We start from the raw sequence: 25,199 nt of genomic DNA, 5'->3' as shown, positions 1-25,199 counted from the left end.
AAACGAATCTCTAGTCTATGTCCGATGCAGGATACAGGATGCTTGGGGCTGGTGCACGGTGATGACCCAGAGAGATGTTATGGGGAGGGAGGTGGGAGGGGGGTTCATGTTTGGGAACGCATGTACACTCGTGGTGGATTCATGTCAATGTATGGCAAAACCAATACAATATTGTAAAGTAAAATAAAGTAAAATTTAAAATTTAAAATCTTAAAAAAAAAAGAAACTGTGGTACATATATACAATGGAATATTACTTAGCTATAAAAGGAACACATTTTAGTCAGTTCTAATGAGGTGGATAAACCTAGACTCTATTATGCAGAGTGAAGTAAGTCATAAAGAGAAAAACAAATATCGTATATTAACGCATATATGAAATTTAGAAAGATGGTACTGATGAACCTTTTGCAGGGCAGCAGTGGAGGTGCAGACATAGAGCACAGACTTATGGACATGGGAGGATGGCGGGAAGGAGAGAGTGGGATGAATGGAGAGAGTAGCATGGAAACATACATTACCATATGTAAAATAGATAGCCAATGGGAATTTGCTGTATGACTCGGGGGACTCAAACTGGGGCTCTGTAACAACCTAGAGGGGTGGGAAGAGGTGGGAGGGGTGTTCAAGATGGAGGGGCATATGTATACCATGACTGACTCATGTTGATGTATGGCAGAAACCAATGCAATATTGTAAAGCAATTATTCTTCAATTAAAAATAAATAAAGAATCACATTGCCAGATGTAGGCCCATATATGTAACTATAATTGACAAAGTTTATCAGCAACCTACATGAATTAAGTGCCTGCTGATTGGTAAAATATTAGGTCATCTGAAGAGCAGTAAAGAGTGTGGTAGGCATGGGCTCTGCCTCAAGAAACTTAAAATCTAATGGTCAAAGTAAGTGATGAAATATATGGAATACATTTCTTTGCCTTTTGTATGTGGATATGATGCAGCCATGTGTGTGAGTCTGAGCTCAGGGTGTGGTTACAGAACAAATAATGTCTAGCAGAAGATGTGAGCATCGAGGAAGAAAGATTCATAGGAAACGCAGGTATCAGATAGGCTGAGAGCAGGGAAGGACCATTGTGTGGTGCTATTTTCCAATAAAACTTTATTAACAGTAATAGGCAGTGGTAGGCTATAGCTTACTGATCCCTGCTTTAGGCTATCATAGGCCATAGTGCTTTTAAACTCAGAGTTGAATCTATACTTGAATCTATAGAAGGAATTCTAAGAAGCTTTATTGTGATTCCCAGATTACAGCCAAGTATTTGCCCCTCATCAGTGCCCAGTGGATACATGTGTACAGGTTCTTAGCTCATTTCTCATCGGGTTTTCCCTACTGAAATATTAATGAGTGACCTTTCTACTAGAGCTCAGTCTGAGTCACATGATAAAAATTCTAAATTAATTAGAAATCAGATGGTTTACAGATCTTTACATGAATGATTAAAAACTCACTTTTAGGGATTTCCATGTGGTCCAATGGTTAGGAATCTGCCTTCTAATACAGGGAATGTAGGTTTGATCCCTGGTTGGGGAACTGAGATCCCACATGCTGCAGGGCAGCTGGACCTGTACACCATAGCTAGAGAGAAGCCTGCATGCGGCAACGAAGATCCCATCTGATACAGGCAAATAAATATTTTTTAAAAACCTCCCTTTTAAAGCACCACTTTTAAGTTTCCTTTTACTCTCTTGCTCACAGATATTGATGAATGCCAGCACCATCATCTCTGCAGTAACGGGCAGTGCAGGAACACGGAAGGCTCCTTCCTCTGTGTTTGTGACCACGGTTACAGAGCATCCGCCCTTGGAGACCACTGTGAAGGTGAGAGTTACTCTTGGTTACAGAATCATAAAATGCCAGAATCAGGATCAGGGAAATCTGAACATCATCCTGGCTTCTGTCCTCAACCCCATACTTTTGACGTCAGGGTTGAGGACTTTTGATCCCTGCGAGATATTTTCCCCAAGGTCACACAAATAGTGCAAAGAAATGTGAGGATCCAAGTTTTCTTTGCCCTGCTCGGAGCAGTTTTTTAGAAAAGTTATGCCAGCTAAGTGCATAAAGAAGCAGTGTAACTTTTCTCAGCTACGGATAGTTTATCCTGAGTATCTCATTCTGTATAGCATCCCTGGGGTGCAGGACCAATGGTCCCAACGGTCCAAGTAAGCTAAGACGAGTTAATTTTCCAGATAACTGTAAAATTTTAAAAGTCAGACTTTAATTTCGAGCTTTTCATATGAAATATTTCTAAAAGATTTCCCACTGTGAGTCTTCAACCACTTTCACTATCTGCCTTGGCTCAGAGCCCCTCTGAGGTGGTCGGGGTTGTAGCCACCTGTCACCAGCCTGGTGCTTGTGAATTCTCTGGGTTCACTGTCCACCCAAGTAATGGCATTTTTTCCAGTTTATCTACTGATTTGCTATTGTTAGATCCTATCAGTTGTGAAACAAGGAATGTGAACACACAGAGTTTGCTTCACACAGTAAGGCAGAGTATGTGTGAGGTTCTGAACCCCACATTTTATAGACAAGAATGAGCTTGTTTTGTGACACATACTTCAGTGGCTCCAAATACTTCCCAGTTCCTTGGGTTGGGAAAGATCAACTGTTTTATATAGCATCCTTCTCCTCTGGCCAGAGAACTTGACACACACAGTCAGAACTTGTCTGGAGGGCAAGTGGGGGCAGTTTCCGAGGTGTTAAAATGTACGTTATTGTTGAATCAGTGAATCATCTTCTAGGATTTTATCCTAAGGTGGTAATGCTCTTTGAAGAGTTAATATAACCAGTGAAAAGTGGTAATCAACGTACCTACTAAAAAAGTAGGCAGATGATCAAGGGATAAGTCGAAAGAGTAAGAATTGATTTTCTGAATTCTGTGAATGGGGAACACTACAATATCTGGGTAAATGTTGATGATTCGACATAATGGCATTCCAGGATGGAAGAGGCAGTCGTATTCCCAGGAAACAGTCATGGAGGGTCTATTTTGGAAGTGGGTAGGTGACAGGGCACATGCCAAGGCCCTGAAAACCAGCACTGATCCCAGTAAGTGTTCTTACCTCTTTCCTGGCCTAGCCGAGAGGATAACCAGCTCATTCACTAAATCTTGGGCAATACGTCCTTGTTATAGGATATATTCCTCTTATTTTGGCTGTTTTAATGTGTAACCATTTCACCAGGAGGCTAATATTTTTTATTCTAAAACCATTATATGAAGAGCCAAATAAAACCTTTTACTCGGCTTGCTTGTCATTATTAGTATATATGTTCCATAAGAAAGCTTCTTTTCAGAAAAAGAAAAATTTGAGAGGTACAAAAGAGAAAAGTAGAAATTGATTAAACAAAAAACTACATAATAAAACAGACCAATTTCGTGTAAATCTCAGAAGAAAGAAAAAAAATTAGAAATCCAAAAGGATTTGAACAGTATAGAGCAAATTAAAACATGAAAAGACAGTAGTACATTTGTATCTGAAATAGATTGGATCAAATCATTGAAATGGGTACTTTTTAAAAGAAAATTTAAATCATCAAATTCAACCCAAGAAGAAAAACATCCGAAATAACCCATATTCCTACAAGAAACTGGAAAATATATTGAAAGATTATCTTCAAAAGATAGAAAGAAACCTTCTTTTTAAGCATATCATCAGACCCTTTTCAAATCAGGGCTAATTTCTCTACTGTTCTGGATTATAAATAGGACTGGAGTCCATTCAATATTTCAGAGCTCCCTTTGAAACGATAATAGGACTTCAGCCCGCTAATGCCCAACAAGCACTGTTTCCAGCCCTTCCTAATCGTACTCAGCTGTAATTAACTGAGCTGTGACTGTTCACATGCCTCTCACAGCTGTAAGAGGAAGAGCCATCTTGTTGGCGTTTATATTTACATGTGTAATATTCTTCTAATAACTCTGGCAGGGACTGTGTTTTCTTATACTGTCATCCTGCAGTCCTGCTGGACTGCTCATGGAGTCAGAATCCTGGGTATTGTGCTAATCTCTGCGTGCTCTTTACTCCAGCACACTCAGTAGCCACTCAGTTTGTGATGCTGTGTGGCCTCAGTTGTCCTGGTTATTAGAGGTGTTTGGCATCTCAGTCCTCAAAGGCTCTGCCTCTGACTTGTCTTCCTCCAGGCACAGTCTCTGCTCCTGTGCACCTTGGCACCTTCTTCAGTAACTTGTCATGGTTGCTGTATGCTAGTCCCTTGCAAAGCCTGAGAAAAAGATTCATACTCTGTCTTCCTTGTAGCCCTTCTCTCTGTTGGTCATTCCTTTGCAGACCAAGTCAAAACAGGAAAATGCTGGTATTTCCTACCTTCTGACATTTCTTTCCAAGTCAAAGTCATCCATTTATTCTTTTATGCATTTATTCAACAAATATTTGGGACTTCCCTGGTGGTTGAGTGGCTAACACTCCACGCACCCATTGCTAGGGGCTTGGGTTCGATCCCTGATCAAGAAACTAGATCTTGCCTGCCACAGCTAAAGATCCCACATACTGCAACTAAGACCTGGCACAGAGAAATAAACTAAGTAAGTAAGTTTTTAAAAACAACAGCAACAACAAAAACAAACAAAAACCCAAATATTTGAGTGACAAGGATGTGCCAGGCACTCTTCTAGGTGCAGGATATACAGCAGTAAACTAGACAAGAATAAAAGTCTTGCTCTTGTGTAGCTTACATTTCATTTGTGACACATGATAAATAAGTAAACTATCTAGTTTGTTAAATAGCAATAAATGTTAAGGGGAAATTAAAGTAGGGTACCTGAGGAGTGGTGAGGGAAGGAGGGAAAGTTTTAAATAAGTAGGCAAGCAGCAGCTAGTCTGAGATGATGACATTTGATTATGGGGGGAGTGTTCCGTGAAAAGCCTTTGTGGAGGGAATTAGGAACTTGGTCGTTTTAAGTTTGCAGTGCCTTTGATGAATATGCAAATGAAGATATCTGAAAGGCAATTGCATTTACGTGTTTGGAATTCAGTAGTAAGTTCCGAGCTGGGATTCATCAGCATGTAGACAGTGTCTAAAGCCATGAAGTTGGATGGGATCACCGTGGGAGTGCATGTAGCTGAGAGAGAAGTGGTCCAAAGAGTGTCATGGTCCCTCATTTAGAAGTGAAGAGGTGATAGGAACCAGCAAAGAGGATTGAGAAGAAGTGGCAAGTGAAGGAGGAAGACCAGAATTCAAGAGATGAAAGTGTTTCAAAGAGGGAGTAATGAACCTGTGTCAAACATTGCTGCTAGGCAAGATGAGGACCAAAAGTTGATGGAATTTAGCAAAGTGGAGGTCATTGGTGACTGCCAGCATTCTCAGTGGAGAGGTGACCACAAGTGACTGGTGCTTTCTTTAAAGCCTGATGGCCAGCTCCTACAGGAAATCTTTTCTTTCCTAGAAGAAGTCTCTCTTTCATATTACCCTTGGCAGTGGTGCTGGACAATCCCACATTGGGCTCTCTTAATATTCCAGCTACTCTTTTTTTTTTTCTGCTTTCTAAGATAGAGGTCTTGCAAAAATATGTAAACTAAACCAGATTCTAATGTAATGAACTGTTTTAAAATCTGTCCAATTGTGTTTGAACTTTTTAAAATGCTTTCATTTCTTCGCATATATTATTTCTCCTAGACTTTGGAAAGTGAAAGAAAATTATTTTAGGGAGAGGTGAACAAAAGTGATAGATTTCCATGATGCTAGGGCATACTAGGTAATGGAGTGTTGTTCCTTAAATTCATATCCTTGGTATTCTACTTGCCGTATTTTGATTTGAAATTTTTCACATAATGCTAATGGTCAGAGATGCTGTTTCTTATTTTGTCTCAGTTTCCTAAAGAGCAAAGAAAGAAAGGTAAATCTAAATGTGGATCTCTTACTCAACACCCATTAGGGTGGCTGGGAAGCTAGTAGAATAAATATGGAACAGTTGGAACTCTCCTACCTTGCTGGTGGGATTGTAAAATGATGCAACCGCATTAGAAAACTTCAGAAGTTAATTCCACTGTGTGGCCCAGCCATTCTACCCGTCAGAATCTACTCAAGGAAAAGCATATGTTAAAGATTTGCATATAAATAAAAATGTCAGTCACAATAGTAAAACTGTAAGCAATCCAAGTACTCAGCGCAGGTGAAGGGTAAACATATCAGGAGACATTCACACAACAGAACACTACTCAGCAATGATGAGGGGAGAGCTATTGATACAGGTGACAGACCTGGATGACTCAAAAACACTACGCTGACCAGAAGCAGCCATACAGAAAAGGGGTACAAGGAAACCTTTGGGGGCATTGGAAATGCCTGTACATTTTTTGGTAATGGTTGGTCCAAATTTTCCTTTAATACATGTTTTATGGCAAAGATCCACCAACAGTAGACTAGAAGATTCCCATTTGTCTCAACTATTTCAAAATCATGAAATTAGCAGAAAGTTTGATCTTAAGAATTATTTTCACAGAATTTATATCTACGAGCATTTTCTCAGTTAAATTTGGTTTTAGGAATCTTGATATTCCAAGGTCAGTTAACCAGTGAATAGACCAGTTGTTGGTGCATTCAGGCTTTGTAAGAGACACTTAGTCCTCCCTGCTATTATCTTTCTTAATTGTGCATATTTCCTTTACTGACTCTTTGATGGCAATTAAAACACCCAAGGCACAAGGTTAACAGGAATGGCGATTAGACAAAAAGACAAAGGAAAATGTCTCCAGACTTTATGTTTGTCACTACAGAATGACATTCTTAGAAAGGTGTTTCATTCGTTCCTTTAAAAAATGTTGCATTTGCAATGGTGAAAAGACTCTGATGCTGGGAGGGATTGAGGGCAGGAGGAAAAGGGGACGACCGAGGATGAGATGGCTGGATGGCATCGCCGACTCGATGGACATGAGTTTGAGTGAACTCCAGGAGATGGTGATGGACAGGGAGGCCTGGCGTGCTGCAATTCATGGGGTCGCAAAGAGTCAGACATGACTGAGCGACTGAACTGAACTGAAGAATCCAACCTAAGAGATATAAATTGGTACAGAAATGCCTGTGCCTTGGTTGTGATGGTGGTTACAAGAATGTGTTTACATTTGTCAGAGCTCATTGAATTGGACTCTCAGATGCATTTGTAATATGTAAATTACACTTAAATGAAGTTGGAGAAACACTAAAAAAGTGGTAAACTATTTTAGTTGTGACAGGCACATCAGCTGTGGTTTACATTTTAGGATCAGTATTCAGAAACACTTTGAAAATGGGTGAACTTCATAATAATTTCTTTTGATAGAGTGAAATTATAAGGTGCTTCTCTTTTATCTACCCCATGGTACAGAGGGCAGTTAATTACTTGTTTGGATTCTATGAGAAATACTTAATTCCACATTTTCAACCAGACAGCAAGGAGAATAGACTGCAATAGTCTTCACGTTCAGTTCTGGACATTTCATGTATTTTAGTTGTTGTTCAGTCGCTAAGTCATGTCCGACTCTTTGCGACCCCATGGACTGTAGCACACCAGGTTTCATAATTTCCCGGAATTTGTTCAAACTCATGTCCATGGAGTCAGTGATGCCATCCAACCATCTCGTCCTCTGTCGTCCCCTTCTCCTCCTGCCTTCAGTCTTTCCCAACACCAGGTTCTTTTCCAATGAGTCTGTTCTTCATATCAGGTACCAAAGTACTGGAGCTTCAGTATCAGTCCTTCCAATGAATATTCAAGGTTGATTTCCTTGAGGATTGACTGGTTTGATCTCCTTGCAGTCCAAGGGACTCTCAAGAGTCTCCTCCAGCACTTGAAGTCCAGCACCGTTTGAAAGCATCAATTCTTGGGTTCTCAGCCTTCTTTAAGATCCAACTCTCATATCCATAGTTGACTATGGAAAAGCAATAGCTTTGACCTTTGTCAGCAAAGTGATGTCTCTGCTTTTGAATATGCTATCTAGGTTGGTCATAACTTTCCTTCTAAGGAGTAAGCGTCTTTTAATTTCATGGCTGCAGTCACCGTCCACAGTGATTTTGGAGCCCAAGAAAATAAAGTCTGTTACTGTTTCCATTTTTTCCACTTCTGTTTGCCATGAAGTGATGGAACCAGATGCTATGATCTTAGTTTTTTGAATGTTGAGTTTTAAACCAGTTTTATCACTCTGCCCTTTTACCTTCATAAAAAGGAGCTTTAGTTCCTCTTCACTTTCTCCCATTAGGGTGGTACCATCTGCATATCTGAGGTTGTTGATATTTCTCCTGGAAATTTTGATTCCAGCTTGTGATTCATCTAGCCTGGCATTTCACATGATGTATTCTGCATAGATGTTAAATAAGCACGGTGACAGTATACAGCCTTGATGTACTCCTTTCCCAGTTTTGAACCAGTCGGTTGTTCCTTGTTCCGTGTCTGGTTCTTACTGTTGCTTCTTAATCTGTATACAGGTTTCGCAGGAGGCAGTTAAGGTGGTCTGGCATTCCCATCTCTTGAAGAGTTTTCCAAAGTTTGTTGTGATCCACGCAGTCAAAGGCTTTAGTGTAGTCAATGAAAGCAGAAGTAGATGTTTTTCCAGAATTCTCTTGCTTTTTGTATGATCCAATGGATGTTGGCAATTTGATGTCCGGTTCCTTTGCCTTTTCTAAATTTAGATAATTCATTGGAAGTTCTTGGTTCACGAACTGTTGAAGCCTAGTTTGAAGGATTTTGAGCATTATCTTGCTAGCATGTAAAATGAGTGTAATTGTATTTTAGTAGCAATCTTATTTGCAAGAAATACCATAACATACCAAATTCTGAGCAAACAAGGAAGGTTTTGTCCTTTAGGTTTCTTCAGTGCTAATAATTTGAATCTTATACATACAACAGAATCAAGACTCATGGCGTGTGTTAGGAATAATGAACTTTGATAGGAGTAATTGAGGTTATAAACAACCCTTGCGAAAGATCTGCCTCAAGTTCATGCAGTGAGCAGGGTCATTAATTGTCTTACATGCTCACAAGTCAAAACCCATTAGTGCTTACATAAACCGTTTTTAGTTGGACATATGTTACAAGTATATACATTTTTTTAAGAAGTCTGGACAGCATTATACCTGTTTGTGATAACTTCTGAGTAAGTGACTTCTGATTTTGCTCAATCCGTTGCCTTCCCAAAACTCCTCTTATTACCCCTCTGCCACTGTTCACCCCGTTGTCAAGGCTTTAAGTAAGTTCCTTCTATTACACAAGCTACCTTTAATCTTTACAGTATCTCTCCTCTAAATTCATGCGACTCTGGAAGTTGGTACTATTCTTGTGACATATATCTTTGACAATTCTTAAATTATTTTGAACTTATAAATCAACTCAATATTTTTGTGTTTACCTTTATAATACAATTTGGGGATTTTTTTTTTGTACAATCATTTTTCTTTGGAGGCAGGGAGCATGCCAGATATGTTAAAATCTTTTCTGTGATGTGTGATACAGTATCTTGTATAGCATCTATTTATACTGTACAAATTTTAAAAGCTAAAGTCCTTTCAAAATGTCTCATTTTTAATAACTCTAAAAGGTAAACAGTCATTCATTTAAAATCATGCATTACTAGAGATGTAAAATAATGTTCGTTTATACGAGTCTAGTGTGTAAAGGTAAGGGATATGTTTTTCTTAATACAGTTTGTCTTATACATCTTGTAAATTGACTTGTAGATATCAATGAATGCTTGGAGGACAAGAGTGTTTGCCAGGGAGGAGATTGCATTAATACTAAAGGGTCCTATGAATGTACTTGTCCAGATGGATTCCAGCTAAATGACAATAAAGGATGTCAAGGTAAACTTCTTTCTCTGCTTTTTAAATTATAATTTACATAATTACTCAGTTCTGTGTTGCTTCTTGATAATAGTTTACAGTTTTACCACTGTATATATAAATGAGCTATGCAATTTTTTAATGATTTTATTTATAAGTATTATTATAATTTTTTGAGTCTACATCAAGTACAGGAAGTTCCTGCTTTGCACTGCACCAAACTAACTAAAGCTCATGCATTTTGGAACTGTGTCCTAGCTTTACGTGATTCTGTGGTAACTATGATCATCTGTACTTCGCTGTACTTTCCTTCCATTGGCCAACCTTGGTATTTGATTCTAAGTTACCTTTTCATTTTTACATGTCCTTCATGTGCCCATTTCATTTTGTCCCATAACATGTTTCTGCTTTTTTGTTTTTCCTGATCCCTGTTTTTACTCAGTATCTAGCTTTTCCTCTCCCCCAAAAAGCCTGATTAATAATTTTGGCATAATTACAGAGGACAGAATTTTCTATTTTTTCGAAGTGCTATCACATTTGATCTCCTGAACAGCTGTCCTCCTCCCCTTATCTGCTGTTTCACTTTTTGCAGTTTGTTACCTGCAGTCAGCTGTGGTCTGAAAATATATGGAAAATTCCAGAAACAATTCACTAATTTTAAATTGCTTGCTGTTCTAACTAGTATATGAAATCTCATGCTATCCCATTTCATCCTGCTCTGGATGTGAATCATCCTTTCGTGCAGTACATCTCGTCTGTTAGTCACTTAGTAGCCATCTCTACCGTCATCAGATCCGCTGTTGATGTACACAGTGCCTGTGTACCAGCAACTCTTATCTTACCTTATAATGGTTCCAGAAAACAAGGGTAGTGATGCAAACCATTTGGATATACCAAAAAGAAGCCATAAGAGTATTTTTTTTTAAATGAAGAAGGGAAATTTCTTGACTTACTAAGGAAAGAAAAAAAAATCCTATTTTAAGGTTGCTAAGATCAATGGCAACAAAAGAACAAATCTTTTATCTGTGATACTGTGAAGAGAGAAGAAGAAATTCGTTCTGTTTTTGTTGTTGACCCTCAAACTGCAAAAGTCATGGCCACAGTGCATGCTAAGTCCTTATAAGATGAAAAAGGCATTAAACTTGCACAGTAAGATAATTGGAAAGGGAGAGAAATTGTGTTTACATAACTTTTATTTTGGTATACTGTTCTCATCCTATTTTATTATTAGTTGTTAATCTCTTGCTATGCCTTATTTATCCATGAAAATTTATTATATGTATATATAAGAAAAAAGTAGTGTATACATGGTTTGGTACTATCCATAATTTCAAGTATCCAACCGGGGGTCTTATAATGTCTTCTCTGGGGATAAAGGAGGACTGACTGTACAGTGGACACAAGTACTAATAAGAACATAGCACCGATCACAACACAGTTTTAACTAAATGCCTGTTGTGTGCCAGTTACTGTATTACCTCACTTAATTTGTAGAGAATTGAGGAGGAAACTTTTATCCATTTTGTGATTGAGTAATGGAAGCTCAGAGATGTTAATTAGCATGCTCCCCACTAAGAAGTAATTGAACTGAGATTTGAACCCAAGATCTTTCCCCTTTATTTTCTCTACATTGCCATGCCAGTTATTGTTACATGTATAGCCAAAGGAAAGAAGACAGATTCAGTGATCTTTCCCCCCAAGTATAATGCATAGAGTTATTTTTTATGTTGTGATTAAAAAGTCACATTTGTTCCAAAATTTTTAGCTACACCTAATTACCCCACAAATTTTCCTGTAATTATTAGCCTTAATAAACCCATGCCTTTTTCCATTGAAAACTCACACTTACCTGTTCTCTTATTTATTTCTAATACTGGATAAATTTTCTTATTGTTCCTCCACCATTATGGAACCCTGTCAGTCAGTTAGTTCAGTCACTCAGTTGTGTCCGACTCTTTGCGACCCCATGAATTGCAGCACACCAGGCCTCCCTGTGCATCACCAACTCCTGGAGTTCACCCAGACCCACATCCATCGAGGCAGTGATGCCATCCAGCCATCTCATCCTCTGTCGGCCCCTTCTCCTCCTGCCCCCAATCCCTCCCAGCATCAGAGTCTTTTCCAGTGAGTCAACTCTTCACATGAGGTGGCCAAAGTACTGGAGTTTCAGCTTTAGCATCATTCCTTCCAAAGAACATCCAGGGCTGATCTCCATATAGCCCAAATTACATATAAATAAAAGTTCGTTAGAGTCATTTTTATCTGTTCCTGGACACGTGACTTTTAAAATCCTGGTTTGTCATAATTTATATTCCTCTCACATGTCCCAAATCACAGTATTCTTAAAAAAGGGAATATGGTGTCTACTCTCTTAGTTGTGGTTCTAGAATATTTACCCGATGTATCTTATCTACATTCAGCTCTGTGTCCCTGAGATATAAAATACATGGACCTTTGCCTCAAGATCTTTTAAAATTAATGCCCTTACTGATCCCAGGATGTAAATATTCTGCAGCATGTACCTTAGAGAGTGTATATTTATTTATCTTCAAGGTAAACTTAAAGTTTTCAGTGTTCCCAATACAGAAACTAAATGGGTTTGGACTTAATACAATTGAGAAGAAAGATTTGAATTGTAAATTTATGACAGTATTTCATTTGGGAGACTTTTAAATCTTATTAGAATCTTGATTTATATAAAAATGCCAAGAGATCCCCCTAAACCCCTGAATCCTCTTTTTATTACAGACATTTGGGCTTAGGAATAGTTTTTTTTTTTGTTTTGTTTCTTCTTGTCATAGAGTTTTGACCAAATAGAAGTAAAACCAAGTCTTGTATAAATGGACTATGAGTTCATATTGTAAAGTTTATGTACTTCTAGAGTTAAATTATGAGAAACCAATTTAGTCATCTGATTAATTAATTATACTGTTTTCTCTCAGTATATTAAATTTGTGTTTAAGATTTTTTAGGAGCCCAAATGTGGCTGCTTCAAACATATGATTTTTTATTGACTGTAAATCATTATTAAATTGACTTTACTCTCAGTTACATTGGTGACTCCCAATTTCCAGAATAAACTAATATGTCTACTTGAAAAACTTATATCCAAATTAATGACAAATATTCCTGCAGTGGGATATAGTACCATTTAAAAAATAGTGTCTATGAATTTGCTCCATCACCCACCTACCCTGATTAGAGGCTGTTTATAATGTCTTGTGCACTGACCTTGTTTTGAGTCATCTCTCTTTGCCGTATCACTGGAGGCAGGTTTATGATCCTTCACTCTGCCTGAAGTTAGTAGCCTACTTCTATTTAATCCCATGATCATGTCAGCATTCTGTATGTGGGCATAGATTTCAGTTTGTTTTAATGCTGAAAACATAATTTATGACAGTGTGAATAACCATGGAACATATTTGAAAAATAATGTGTGATAGGTATAAAGTTTAAATCTTACCTAATAATCTGAAGATAGGTCCATATTCAGGAAGGCATTTTCAATTGAAAGTGTAAGAATCTCTTCCCTCAGGACAATTAATTATGATACACAGACAGCAGGGAAATTCTATGTTAACAGTCTCTAGGAATGTGGCAGCATACATTTGAGCTTCAGAATATACTCAGTTTCACATTTTGACTTACACATGCCAAATTGTGAATTTCTGTGGAATCTCGGACCCATGAAAGAAACCCAACTTAAATATAGTCTGACTTTCAGCTGAGTTACTAGCAGCATAGTTTAGAAATGCCTCAATAAGTACAACCCAAATTGAATGCATATGTTTCTCTGGTTCCAGATATTCATGTTGTTCTTTCTTGGTGGTTTCCTGGAAAAAAGTCTGGGAATTCGTCTACAGTTCCTGTCATCAGACGTTTTAGACAATTATTTGTTAATCAGTGACTTCTCTTGAAGCAAAAATATTTATGCACACGATTCCCTTTGCACAGTTGCAAAGTCTGACAGTTTTTAAAAGGTCACATTGAGTCATAGGTAAAATAAGAAGGTGGTCTTAGATAACCTCTAAGGCTCTACAAGATGGACAGCGACCCTGGACTTGATCCCCGGGCAAGTGGAACTTTATGGCACCTTGTTGCCCATGTGGGAGGCAGCAGATTCCAGGCAGCAGTTTGGAAAGAATAGTGCTAATGGGTAAAAGAAGGTCAGAGTTCAGGAACGATTATAATCTAAGGTATTTTCAGTAGATAGCAAACAGAGGATACCAGAGAATTTACAAAAGAAGGGAAGGATTTCACAGAGTGGAATCATATTAAGAAATAGTAAAGTAGAAAATGATTCATTGTTCTTTCTTGAAATATTTTAAAATTAGTGACAATAACCAGAATGGGAGAGTTGTTAAGAAAATGAGTAATTCCTGCTTGATTTCTTAGTTAGGTTCAGCAGAAGATAAAGCCAACTGGCCTGAAATATATGGCAGATGGAAGGGTAAAGAGTTCAAGCTTAATATTCAGATAGCTAAATCAGTAATATTGCCAGAATTCCCGTTACACGGTGAGAGGAACAGACATGAAGAGCCTTGAGAGACCCTGGATACAGGGAAAGGAGTGACCCTCTGGAGGAGGGGAGCTGCCAGCTTGGTGGCTAAGCGTGTTCTCTAGGTCACTGTAAAGGCCCCTCATCTGTATGTTTTCCATGCTCCCATTCAACTTTATAGTTATTTGTCTTGGTTTCTGCCTCCCCTCTAATACTGTGAGCTTCACTACTGTGAGTAGGTCCCTGCCTACTCAACCATCTTTTAGGAAACCATCAGTAAAAGTTTTTAATTGAATTGAAGATGGACTTCGGAGAAGGCAATGGCAACCCACTCCAGTACTCTTGCCTGGAAAATCCCATGGACAGAGGAGCCTGGTAGGCTGCAGTCCATAGGGTCGCTAGGAGTCAGACACGACTGAGCGACTTCACTTTCACTTTTCACTTTCATGCATTGAAGAAGGAAATGGCAGCCCACTCCAGTGTTCTTTCCTGGAGAATCCCAGGGACGGGGGAGTCTGGTGGGCTGCCGTCTCTGGGGTTGCACAGAGTTGGACACAACTGAAGCGACTTAGCAGCAGCAGCAGCAAGATGGACCTGAAATTTGTTTTGTTTTTTTAAATTTTACATAGGGGTATAGCTGATTAACAAATAATATTGTGATGGTTTCAGATGAATTCTGAAGGGACTCAGCCATACATATACCTGTATTCATTCTCCTCCAAACTCCCCTCCCATCCAGGCTGCCATATAACATTGAGCAGAGTTCCATGTGCTATACAGTAGGTCCTTGTTGATTATCCATTTTAAATATTTTAAATATAACAGTGTGTACACGTCCATCCCCGACTCCCTAACTATCCCTTCCCCGCATCCTTCCCCTGGCAACCATAAGAACATTCTTGAAGTCTGTGAGTCTGTTTCTGTTTGGTAAGTAAGTTCATTTGTATCCTTTCTTTTTAGATTTCACATAAAAGAGATGGCATATGATATTTCTCCTCTTCTGTCTGACTTTCTTCACTCTGTGTGACATTCTCTAGGTCCCCTCACGTTGCTGCAAATGGCATTATTTCATTCTATTTTAATGGCTGAGTACTATTCCATTGTATGTATGTACCGCATTAAAGATGGACTTTTAAGATGATGTGTTGAGGGCCTATTTGCTGTTTAGTTGCTAAGTCATATCTGACTCTTCTGCGACCCCATGGACTGTAGCTGCCAGGCTTCTTTGTCCATGGGATTTCCCAGGCAAGAATACTGGAGTGGGTTGCCATTGCCTTCTCCAGGGGATCTTCCCGACCCAGGGATCAAACCCACGTCTCCTGCCATGGCAGGTGGATTCTTTACCACTGAGCCACCAGGGAAGCCCGAGGACCTCGTTAGTAAGAAATGACTTCAGAAAGACAGGAGAATGACCTTAGTAGGGCTACTTCTTGGGTGGTGCCTAGGACATGTGATACCTTTATGACTGCAGTTGATTAAGAGAATCTTAATCACTGTTCAGTTAGAACAGGATGAACAAAACTGAGAGTTTTTGGTGAACACGTATTTATAATACACTTCACTTGCTATACTGGGAGGTGGACTCAGTTAAAGTATGAAGTTCTCTTGAAGAAGCAGTCAGTGTAAGAGGGACACAGAGGAGACAAACAGCAGTTAAAATGCAGTACACGCAGGCAGTCCTGTGTGTCAGCAGCATCGTGACTAGGTGAGCCATTCTCCATGATTCCTTACCTTGTCCCCTTCAGGTGCTCTTAGCTAGCGTCATTAGGACTGCCTTTAAAGATCATTGCATGGATACCAAACAATTCCTGCATTATTAGCATGTAGAAGTACACCGTCACCCTGGCTGCAGGGAGCATAATCTTTCTTCATTGAGGACAAGCAGAGTATGAGATGGTCAACACACACTAGTCAACACAACTACAGCATGATTTGTACATGAGTCTTAGTAATAATCATTACCACTTTTCTGACTCTTGGTGGTATTGAGTACTGCGCTAAGTGCTGGATGCTCATCCACTAAATTCATCATCACAAAGCTGTGCAAATATTACAGGCCGCATTTTTCTTGTACTTTATTTCTTGTATCCATTTTCAGTGAAACAGATTGGAGTCAATTTCCTTTGTATATTCAGACATTGGAGAAGTGACATTTTTGACTTAAACACCGTTAGACATGTCCAACCTTGCCCTTAAGTTCACTTCCCAGGGATGGATAGGCATGGACTTGAGAAGACATACAGGCCACAGGAGAGCTGTTTTCATGGTGGTGAAAGAAGACGAAGGAGAACACAGTATTCCCACTGAAGAATATTTCACAAAAGACTTAATTTATTAGATACCCTCAAGCCTTGGGTATCCTTGATTTGAACCTATGAACTTGCTTTTTTTAGGATAAAAATGGTGAACGTTGGTTATTTCCTATGATTCAACCCAAGTAATTTCTCTCTCCTGACAGTCCAGCTTGTCTTGTGGTCTGGTGTGTATACAAATGGTATAGTGTGCCACCAAATACACGTCTGGCCATTTTGTAATAGATTTTGCTTCCTGTCTTATCTGATATCATCAGAAAGCAAAATAGGATTGTTTTCAAGTATGTGGAACTCTTCTTGATTCCAGATATTAACGAATGTGAACAACCCGGACTCTGTGGTCCTCATGGAGAATGTCTAAACACAGACAGTTCTTTTCACTGCATCTGCGAACAGGGTTTCTCAATCTCTGCAGATGGACGTACGTGTGAAGGTAAGATGAACAATAAGACCTCATGTAATGATTGCATGATAAAGCAGAAAGGAGACGCATTTCTATTTTAATTGGCACAGGCTCTGAGATACTGACAAGCACTCATGATTTAAGGCCTTGGAGCACATGTGCACCGAGGGAACCCCTCCCTGAAATGCAGCTCAAGGTGGCTAGGATTTACAGACAGGATAAACCATTATAATGGTGAAAATACTCACAGGTGATTCGATGACTGGTACTGAATTAATGAGTCAAAATGTACGGGAGGTGATTTTAGGTGCATGTGGGAGACAGAAAGGGAAATGGAGCAACATCCCTGATGTAACCCAAGACTCTGTTGATTTTGATTATGTTTCATATAGATCATCTGTATCATTCTGTATATAAACATGCCTTGCTTGATTTTTCTCTGTACCATTGTCAGCAGAGATTTTCCAGAGTTATTCCTTTAAGATCCTTTGCTCTGAACCAGTATATTTTCCTACCTTTCAGTATTTATTATATCCTAGGAGCAAATTAAGTTGTAAGACATTAAGATAACATGTTGGCTTCCTATTGGCAACCTCTTTATGTTTGCAGGGCTGCAGCACTAGTTATATACATAAGATTTATATTCTTGATGACTTATGATAGTTTGATAAATTGAAGAATAATTCATCTGAACCTTTATAAAAGTAAACTGAGAAGAGTCCTATAATCATAATTTTTCATCCATCCCTTTGAGAATCTAGGTTATCAAAACCCAGCTCTGTTTTAAAGAAGTATGAAAGTTCTGTTCCGGGCCTGTGATAGGACTTAGGGTCTTTGCTTTTAAAAAGGAGTGGAGCAGGAAGTGTGTTCTCTCCTTACTCACACCACAGTGGAATCAGGCCGAGGACCGGCAACCAGGTTCATCTGAAATGAATTATTTTATTGAGAAGAATAAACTGATCTTATAAAAAGCAGGAGATTATTGAAATTGCTTTCCTGCTGAGTAGACAAAACATGAATGCCAGATTTGGCTTCAAGTGAAAGAGAGATAGTGCAGGGTAAGGTTTAAAGATTATGGGGGGTTTGGAAGTGATCAAATGTGGGGAAATGGAGAAAAACATCATAAAGAAGATGCCCATGAGAGGTTTACTCCATGTTTCAGTGGTTTGAGTTTTAATTAATTTTATATTTAGAGCTCTGAGACTGATAAGAAAGAGCATGCATGCAGGCCTTCTGGGGGGATCACAGAATTCCTTGGTAGAGAGGATGGGGTGCTAGCCGACTTGAGTGACTGAAGACATGAAATTTGCAGAATGTTCGTTTCCCTGCCTTCTAGAAGGGTGCAGATTTGCTTCTTCAGCTAGCTGTAAATCATGGCTAGTAAGGTCTTCCTTAACTGAGAAATGGTCCAAGTTATAGATACCAGTAGCTGTGCCATGCAAAAACTGTATTTAAAAAAAAAATGTATAAGTCATTTCAAGTGCTCACCAGTCAAAGCCATATACCAGTATAAACATACTCAGGTTTGTTTTTTCTTTTGTACTTTTTCTTTAAATCTGTGTCTTTTAAAATCTTTATTTCTGCAGCTCAAGAGTTATATAATCACTGTAACTTAGTTGCAGTTCTAATTTGTTTAGGCATTTACTTGGCGGGGATTTGAATTTTAAACTGTGTTTTAAGAAAACTTCTAGGGCTTTGTAAATTCCTGTACTTTAGTATACGGTCTTTGACCCTTGTTCCATATTTTTTACTCCAGAATCTGGACAATTTTTACAAAAGTATCAAAGCAGATACTTTAGAACATTGTGCTGATACCTGGCAGTATAACTAGAAAGCCCCCTCATTATTAGCCATGTTAATCTCTTTCTTGAATAAGCTTTGCAAGATTTTCATTTTTTATGGTCTTAATCCAGTAGACTAAACTGGCTCAAATTTTCTTTCATTGGCCTTAGTTTGAAACTTGTGCCAGTAGCAATATGTCTTGATTCTACCCCTGGCAGTGGTGTAGGACGAAGCCAGTCCATGTGATTGGGATTTAGCTATGGAGCTGATGTGTACAGGATTTGAATTAACACTGAGAAGTGGCTGGCACTCTTGCTTCGTGCCCATCCATCAGCTTATCTCCTAACTTCTAATTAAAGCAGCTGAAGCCACATGGACACGAGGGCTGGCATACCTTTCTTCAAGCAGGGCTGAAGGAATCCTGCCCAGCTGAAGGGAGGAGGGCCCTTCCCTAATCCCCCATGACTTGGAGAGTTGTCCGCATCTATTCACAGATATTGAACCACAATGAAGAGGCAGTCTGTCAATACCAACTGTCTCAGGTATAAAGGAGCAGGATCGAATCTTTGAAAATAAAAACACCACCACTGGCTCCATCCTTTCTCTTATGCTGCTTTGGGAGCATGTATGTGGGAGAGGATGGAGAAGTATCTTGTTTTTCCCACATGAGGTAAAGAACAAGTGTCAGTTGAACCTGGAATAGGAAGTAAGTGGTGGGTGTGCAGCTATTTGTTTATTAATTTGCTCAGTGACAGAGCGCCTATCTCGTCCCAGGCACTGTTGGTGTTCTGAGGGCAAAATACACCCTGTTCTTGTCCACGTGGAACCTACATTCCAGGAAGAGATTTGGGGATAAATAAGTAAATAGTGCATGTTGAAATTTATGTTTTTGTATTTAAATAATATAGCATGGTTCTATTTTAAGGATGGAAAAAAGTACAGGGTACGGCATGTCATATACAATCTATAACTCGCAGAGTTGTTTTTTTCCCAAGTCCTACACGTGAATGTCAGGAAAGTACAGGGAATCAAGGCCTTTTTGATTTACTTCCACTTCTGTAATTCTTTCTTTTATTCTCATAACTGTGGTTCTCCTCCTCCTGCCACCCCCCTTTACACCCTGTAGCCAGAGATTGTGTAGGAGAGCAAAGGAGACTTTTGACTTCGTTCATTCACCTCACTGTTTTATATCTTAAATTGGCTTATCCATTTGTTTTAAAAGGTCCCAATTCTTTGGTTCCTTTATTTTCCCCTACTTTTTAAATTACAGAATTCAAATTTGCTTGAAAATGATATATCAGTGTAGGTTCATAGGAAAAATATGTATCCTCCCGTTTGTAAGCTGACTCAGAGTTTCGTTTCTTCATCGGCAACAGGATGTGAGTGAGTGGGAAGACGACTGGGGAAACTTGTGACAGTCAGAATCCCCAGTGTCACCATGTCCGTGCCCTGGCTCCCCTGGAGAAATGCCTCCTGGCCTCTGACTTGGCATCACTCTGTTCACGTGCCTCTGGGAGGGCTGCTCTTGGCTAGGAATGGCTGTGCTCTCCCAGTTGGATGTCCATGTCAATTGAGGCCTTGTATGACAACAGGTGAAACTGGGGACATCAGGCATCTCTAGACTCCACTGTGGTTTCTGTTCGCATGATACTCTGGCCACACTGGTCTAGCAGGGACCTCAGAGGAGCCTAGCAGCACAGAGGGAACATCAGTGACTTATGGAACCTGGTTAATCATGACGAATTAGGCCTCTAAACTATGACCAAAATAACCTCCTAAAATCATATCCTTTAGAAAGCATCCTCGCTCATTCATCCATTTGACAAATATTTTTTGCATGTCTACTATATACTGGCCACTTCTAGGAACCGGGGTGATGTCTCTGAACAAAGAATAGCTCCACTTTCTTGGAGACAGTAAACTAATGTCTGCTATGTAATATGCTATAAAGTGGTAAACCCCCTGAAAGAGAGCAGAGTAATGGGGGTCTGAGGGCTAGAGCAAAGAACAGAAGTTACCAACTAGGGTAGTCACAACTGGCCATTCTGCCTCTATAATGTAGATTAATGAAAGTAATGCCAAAATTGTGTCTGAGTAACAGATGGAGCCATGTTAAGTGCTTTTCTTTTTCAAAGTGGTCATCGACTGGCTAAGTGATAATAGCCTGTCAATAAACAGTCAGGAGGACATAAGACACTCTGCTAAAGGCCTCTTTCCAGTTGCCAACATGTGAGTTCTGTTGTCCAGATGGGAATAAAAGATCAGAGTATAATACCAATAGCAAGCCCGATGTGAGTTGTGGGCTTTGCTTGATACTGATGCATCAGTATAGGTTCATCAGTCATAGCAAATGTACCACTCTTGTGGGGGTGGTTGATAGTGGGAGAAGCTAGGGGAGGGGACGGTTTTGGGAAAACAAGGGGAATAAGGAAACTTCCTGTTAAATTTTACTGTGACTCTAAAACTGCTCTTTAAAGTCTGCTTATAAAAATCAGATATTCCTGAAATTAACCTGAAAAAAATTAATTATTTTTTATCAAAAAAACGTTTGAGTTCAAGTCTATATTTGACTGCTGTCTTTTTCTCCTCTGAATGTTGTTGCTTGTTTCTTACTTTTCAAAAAAGCACCCCAGATGGAGTATGTGATCAGGAACTTCTGCTCTCACATTCAAAGCATCTCTGATATTGATTTAAAAATTGAAAACTGTAGGATTGGAAGGGGACTTTTGGAACATTGAACTTAACTCTGAAACCCAAAGCACTCAAAAGAATCAAGTCTTACTGTTGAATGGCTATAGTCTCTAATCCTGTAGTCTGTTCAGATACCTACCATAAACCGCTTCTTACTAACTGATTCATTTGGGTGGAAAAACACAACAAATGCAAGTGATAAGGATGGCTGGCTTCATGAAGTTCACTGAGAACAGTGGGATCAGAAAGATTAAAAGAAGTTGGGTCCAAACTCTTAGATCAATTTTGTGTGCGTTGGGAACCAGAAAATACACTAAGGACAACCTTTGCCAAATCAAAGAAAGAAAAATGAACTGGGAGTGAGTGTGGTTTTGTTTTCAGACTTTGAGGTACATTTTCCACGAGCAGTGTAGAAAGAAAGTATAAAACCATGTTGACAGCACTCCAAGGCAGTTGGTGGTTTTGTGGCATGGAGATAGAACTTTATGTCTATCACCAAAGAGAAAATATTTTTGAAAATGACTTAGCCAAGTAGGACATTGAAGTACCCTGACACAATAATATATTACATCTGGCTACTTGGCCCAAAGATTCTTAGGTTTTTTAGTACTTTTAGGCTTGGAAAGTGAAAAAAAAAATCCAGTAAAAGAATACAACTAGAGTATTTCTTTTCTCAAGACGGGGAATTTAACTTAACAACAGGATCCTTTCCCTCCCTTGTGTGAAAAAGGATCAGACAGCATTCCAGGTAAGGAAGGGAAGTGGCCTCTTGCTATAACGGCTACTGTTCTTTACACTCACTCCTCCTGTGAATGTACTTCTGCAGAAGTGAATGAAATGGATGTTTAAATCATTAGGGAGAGAGCTGAGGAAATCTTGCTGGAATAAACTGCTTTTGGACCTGGAATACATATTTTCCATGCGTTGCTTGATTGTCCTCCATGTATCAACATTTTTATAAAGAAATTCACAATGGTGGCACAAAATTTGAGAGCTCTTCCTAAGCCTTTTATCGCTACTGACCTTTTCATACCCCAGAGCTACGGAAAATCATTTGTTCATAGAAGAAGTAAACACTTTTTCTTTCAGCCAAAAAACAGACATGAAGCTTCCAGAAAGGGCAGTCTATGAACAGGCAGGCTGCCCCTCACACCTTATGCTGTGTTCCCCAGCTCATGTCTGGGTGCCGAGAGCTTCTTGCATCTATTTTGATGAATCTTTGGATGTCATCAGTAACCCAAGTTCTCATGGAAGAACTGTACCATGGAACGTTGTTGTCAGTGATACTTTTGTACTTTAGACCTAAATTTTAATGCTTAATATATTGAGTCCAGAATCAGTTACTTTGTAGGCATCTAACAGAAAGTATGATGTGGTTGTCTTGGACACCCTGTGTGAGTGTACTGGAGAAACTTCACATATCTGATTTCATGACTTAATATTAAAACAAAAGTAGTAATGGTAATAACCAGTATTCACTGAGTTCTTGTTAGGAGCCAGGCACATATGCTAACTGTATTGTACCTATTTTCTCTTTTAATTTTCACAACAAACATATAGGTAGGTAGGTTAAATATTAATTTGTTTGCTTTGGTTATAATGAGCAGATTAAACTAAGGAAATTTATTATACTAACAAGAAGTACATTGACTGATACCTCTCATCCACTATAGGTCTTATTTAATGTCACTTTCTCAGGTCGTTTTTTTTCATTTTTTTGAAGTATGGTTGATATACACAATAATGTGTTAATTATTGCTATACAGCTGTATAGCAATAATTAACACATTGTGTAATATTCGGTATCAATGTTGAATATTATTCATATTCAGTATCTTGTGATAAACTATAATGGGAAAGAATATGAAAGATCTTTTTCATAGTTCCGTGTGCTGTACATAGGACCTGGTTGTTTATTCGTTCTATATATACCAGTTTGTGTCTGCTAATCCCAAACCCCCAGTCCATCCCCTCTCACTCTCTCCCTTCAGTTCAGTTCAGTCACTCAGTCGTGTCCGACTCTCTGCGACGCCATGAATCGCAGCCCTCCAGGCCTCCCTGTCCATCACCAACTCCTGGAGTTCATTCAGACTCGCATCCATCGAGTCCGTGATGCCATCCAGCCATCTCATCCTCAGTCAGCCACTTCTCCTCCTGCCCCCAATCCCTCCCAGCATCAGAGGCTTTTCCAATGAGTCAACTCTTTGCATGAGGTGTCCGAAGTACTGGAGTTTCAGCTTTAGCATCATTCCTTCCATAGAAATCCCAGGGTTGATCTCCTTCAGAATGGACTGGTTGGATCTCCTTGCAGTCCAAGGGACTCTCAAGAGTCTTCTCCAACACCGCAGTTCAAAAGCATCAATTCTTCGGCGCTCAGCCTTCTTCACAGTCCAACCCTCACATCCATACATGACCACTGGAAAAACCATAGCCCTGACTAGATGGACCTTAGTTGGCAAAGTAATATCTCTGCTTTTGAATATGCTATCTAGGTTGGTCATAACTTTTCTTCCAAGGAGTAAGCGTCTTTTAATTTCATGGCTGCAGTCACCATCTGCAGTGATTTTGGAGCCCCCAAAAATAAAGTCTGACATTGTTTCCACTGTTTCCCCATCTCTTTCCCATGGAGTAATGGGACCGGATGCCATGATCTTCATTTTCTGAATGTTGAGCTTTAAGCCAACTTTTTCACTCTCCTCTTTTACTTTCATCAAGAGGCTTTTTAGTTCTTCTTCACTTTCTGCCATAAGGGTGGTGTCATCTGCATATCTGAGGTTATTGATATTTCTCCCGGCAATCTTGATTCCAGCTTGTGTTTCTTCCAGTCCAGCATTTCTCATGATGTACTCTGCATAAAAGTTAAATAAGCAGGGTGACAATATACAGCCTTGACGTACTCCTTTTCCTATTTGGAACCAGTCTGTTGTTCCATGTCCAATTCTAACTGTTGCTTCCTGGCCTGCGTACACATTTCTCAAGAGGCAGGGTAGGTGGTCTGGTATTCCCATCTCTTTCAGAATTTTCCACAGTTTATTGTGATCCACACAGTCAAAGGCTTTGGCATAGTCAATAAAGCAGAAATAGATATTTTTCTGGAACTCTTGCTTTTCCCATGATTCAGCGAATGTTGCCGATTTGATCTCTGGTTCCTCTGCCTTTTCTAAAACCAGCTTGAACATCAGGAAGTTCATGGTTCACGTATTGCTGAAGCGTGGCTTGGAGAATTTTGAGCATTACTTTACTAGCGTGTGAGATGAGTGCAACTGTGTGGTAGTTTGAGCATTCTTTGGCATTGCCTTTCTTTGGGATTGGAATAAAAACTGACCTTTTCCAGTCCTGTGGCCACAGCTGAGTTTTCCAAATTTGCTGTGCTGTACATAGGACCTGGTTGTTTATTCGTTCTATATATACCAGTTTGTGTGTGCTAATCCCAAACTCCCAGTCCATCCCCTCTCACTCTCTCCCTTGCCAACCAGCAATCCATCCTCTATGTCCCTGGTTCTTTCATAGATAGGTTCACTTGTGTAATGTGTTTGATTCCACATGTGAGTGATATCATATGGTATTTGCCTTTCTCTTTGACTTACACTTAGTGTGATGATCTCTTGTGTCCATGTTGCTGCAGATGGCATTATTTCGTTCTCTTTTATGGTCAAGTAGTATTCTATTGTGTATATGTATCACATTCTCTTTATCTATTCATCTGTCAGTGAACCTTTCTCTAATCGTCCT

The 25,199-nt window shown here is 39.4% G+C and overlaps 1 protein-coding gene across 28 annotated transcripts in view; it reads left to right on the top strand.

Annotated features, from left to right (window-relative positions):
- Positions 1–25,199, top strand: part of LTBP1 (latent transforming growth factor beta binding protein 1) — a 458,228-nt gene that overhangs the window by 350,617 nt on the left and 82,412 nt on the right. For all 28 annotated transcript variants that reach the window (XM_069583578.1, XM_069583577.1, XM_069583571.1 and 25 more), the window contains 3 exons: positions 1,718–1,840; positions 9,680–9,802; positions 16,899–17,024. In XM_069583578.1, the coding sequence (XP_069439679.1) occupies positions 1,718–1,840; positions 9,680–9,802; positions 16,899–17,024 (372 nt within the window). The remainder of the gene's footprint in view (positions 1–1,717; positions 1,841–9,679; positions 9,803–16,898; positions 17,025–25,199) is intronic.

The sequence above is a fragment of the Ovis canadensis genome, chromosome 3 (genome assembly GCF_042477335.2).
Source record: "Ovis canadensis isolate MfBH-ARS-UI-01 breed Bighorn chromosome 3, ARS-UI_OviCan_v2, whole genome shotgun sequence".
In the NCBI taxonomy this organism is placed as follows: domain Eukaryota; kingdom Metazoa; phylum Chordata; class Mammalia; order Artiodactyla; family Bovidae; genus Ovis; species Ovis canadensis.
The sequence above is the reverse complement of the archived record's forward strand: the minus strand, read 5'-3'. Positions and strand labels throughout refer to the sequence as shown.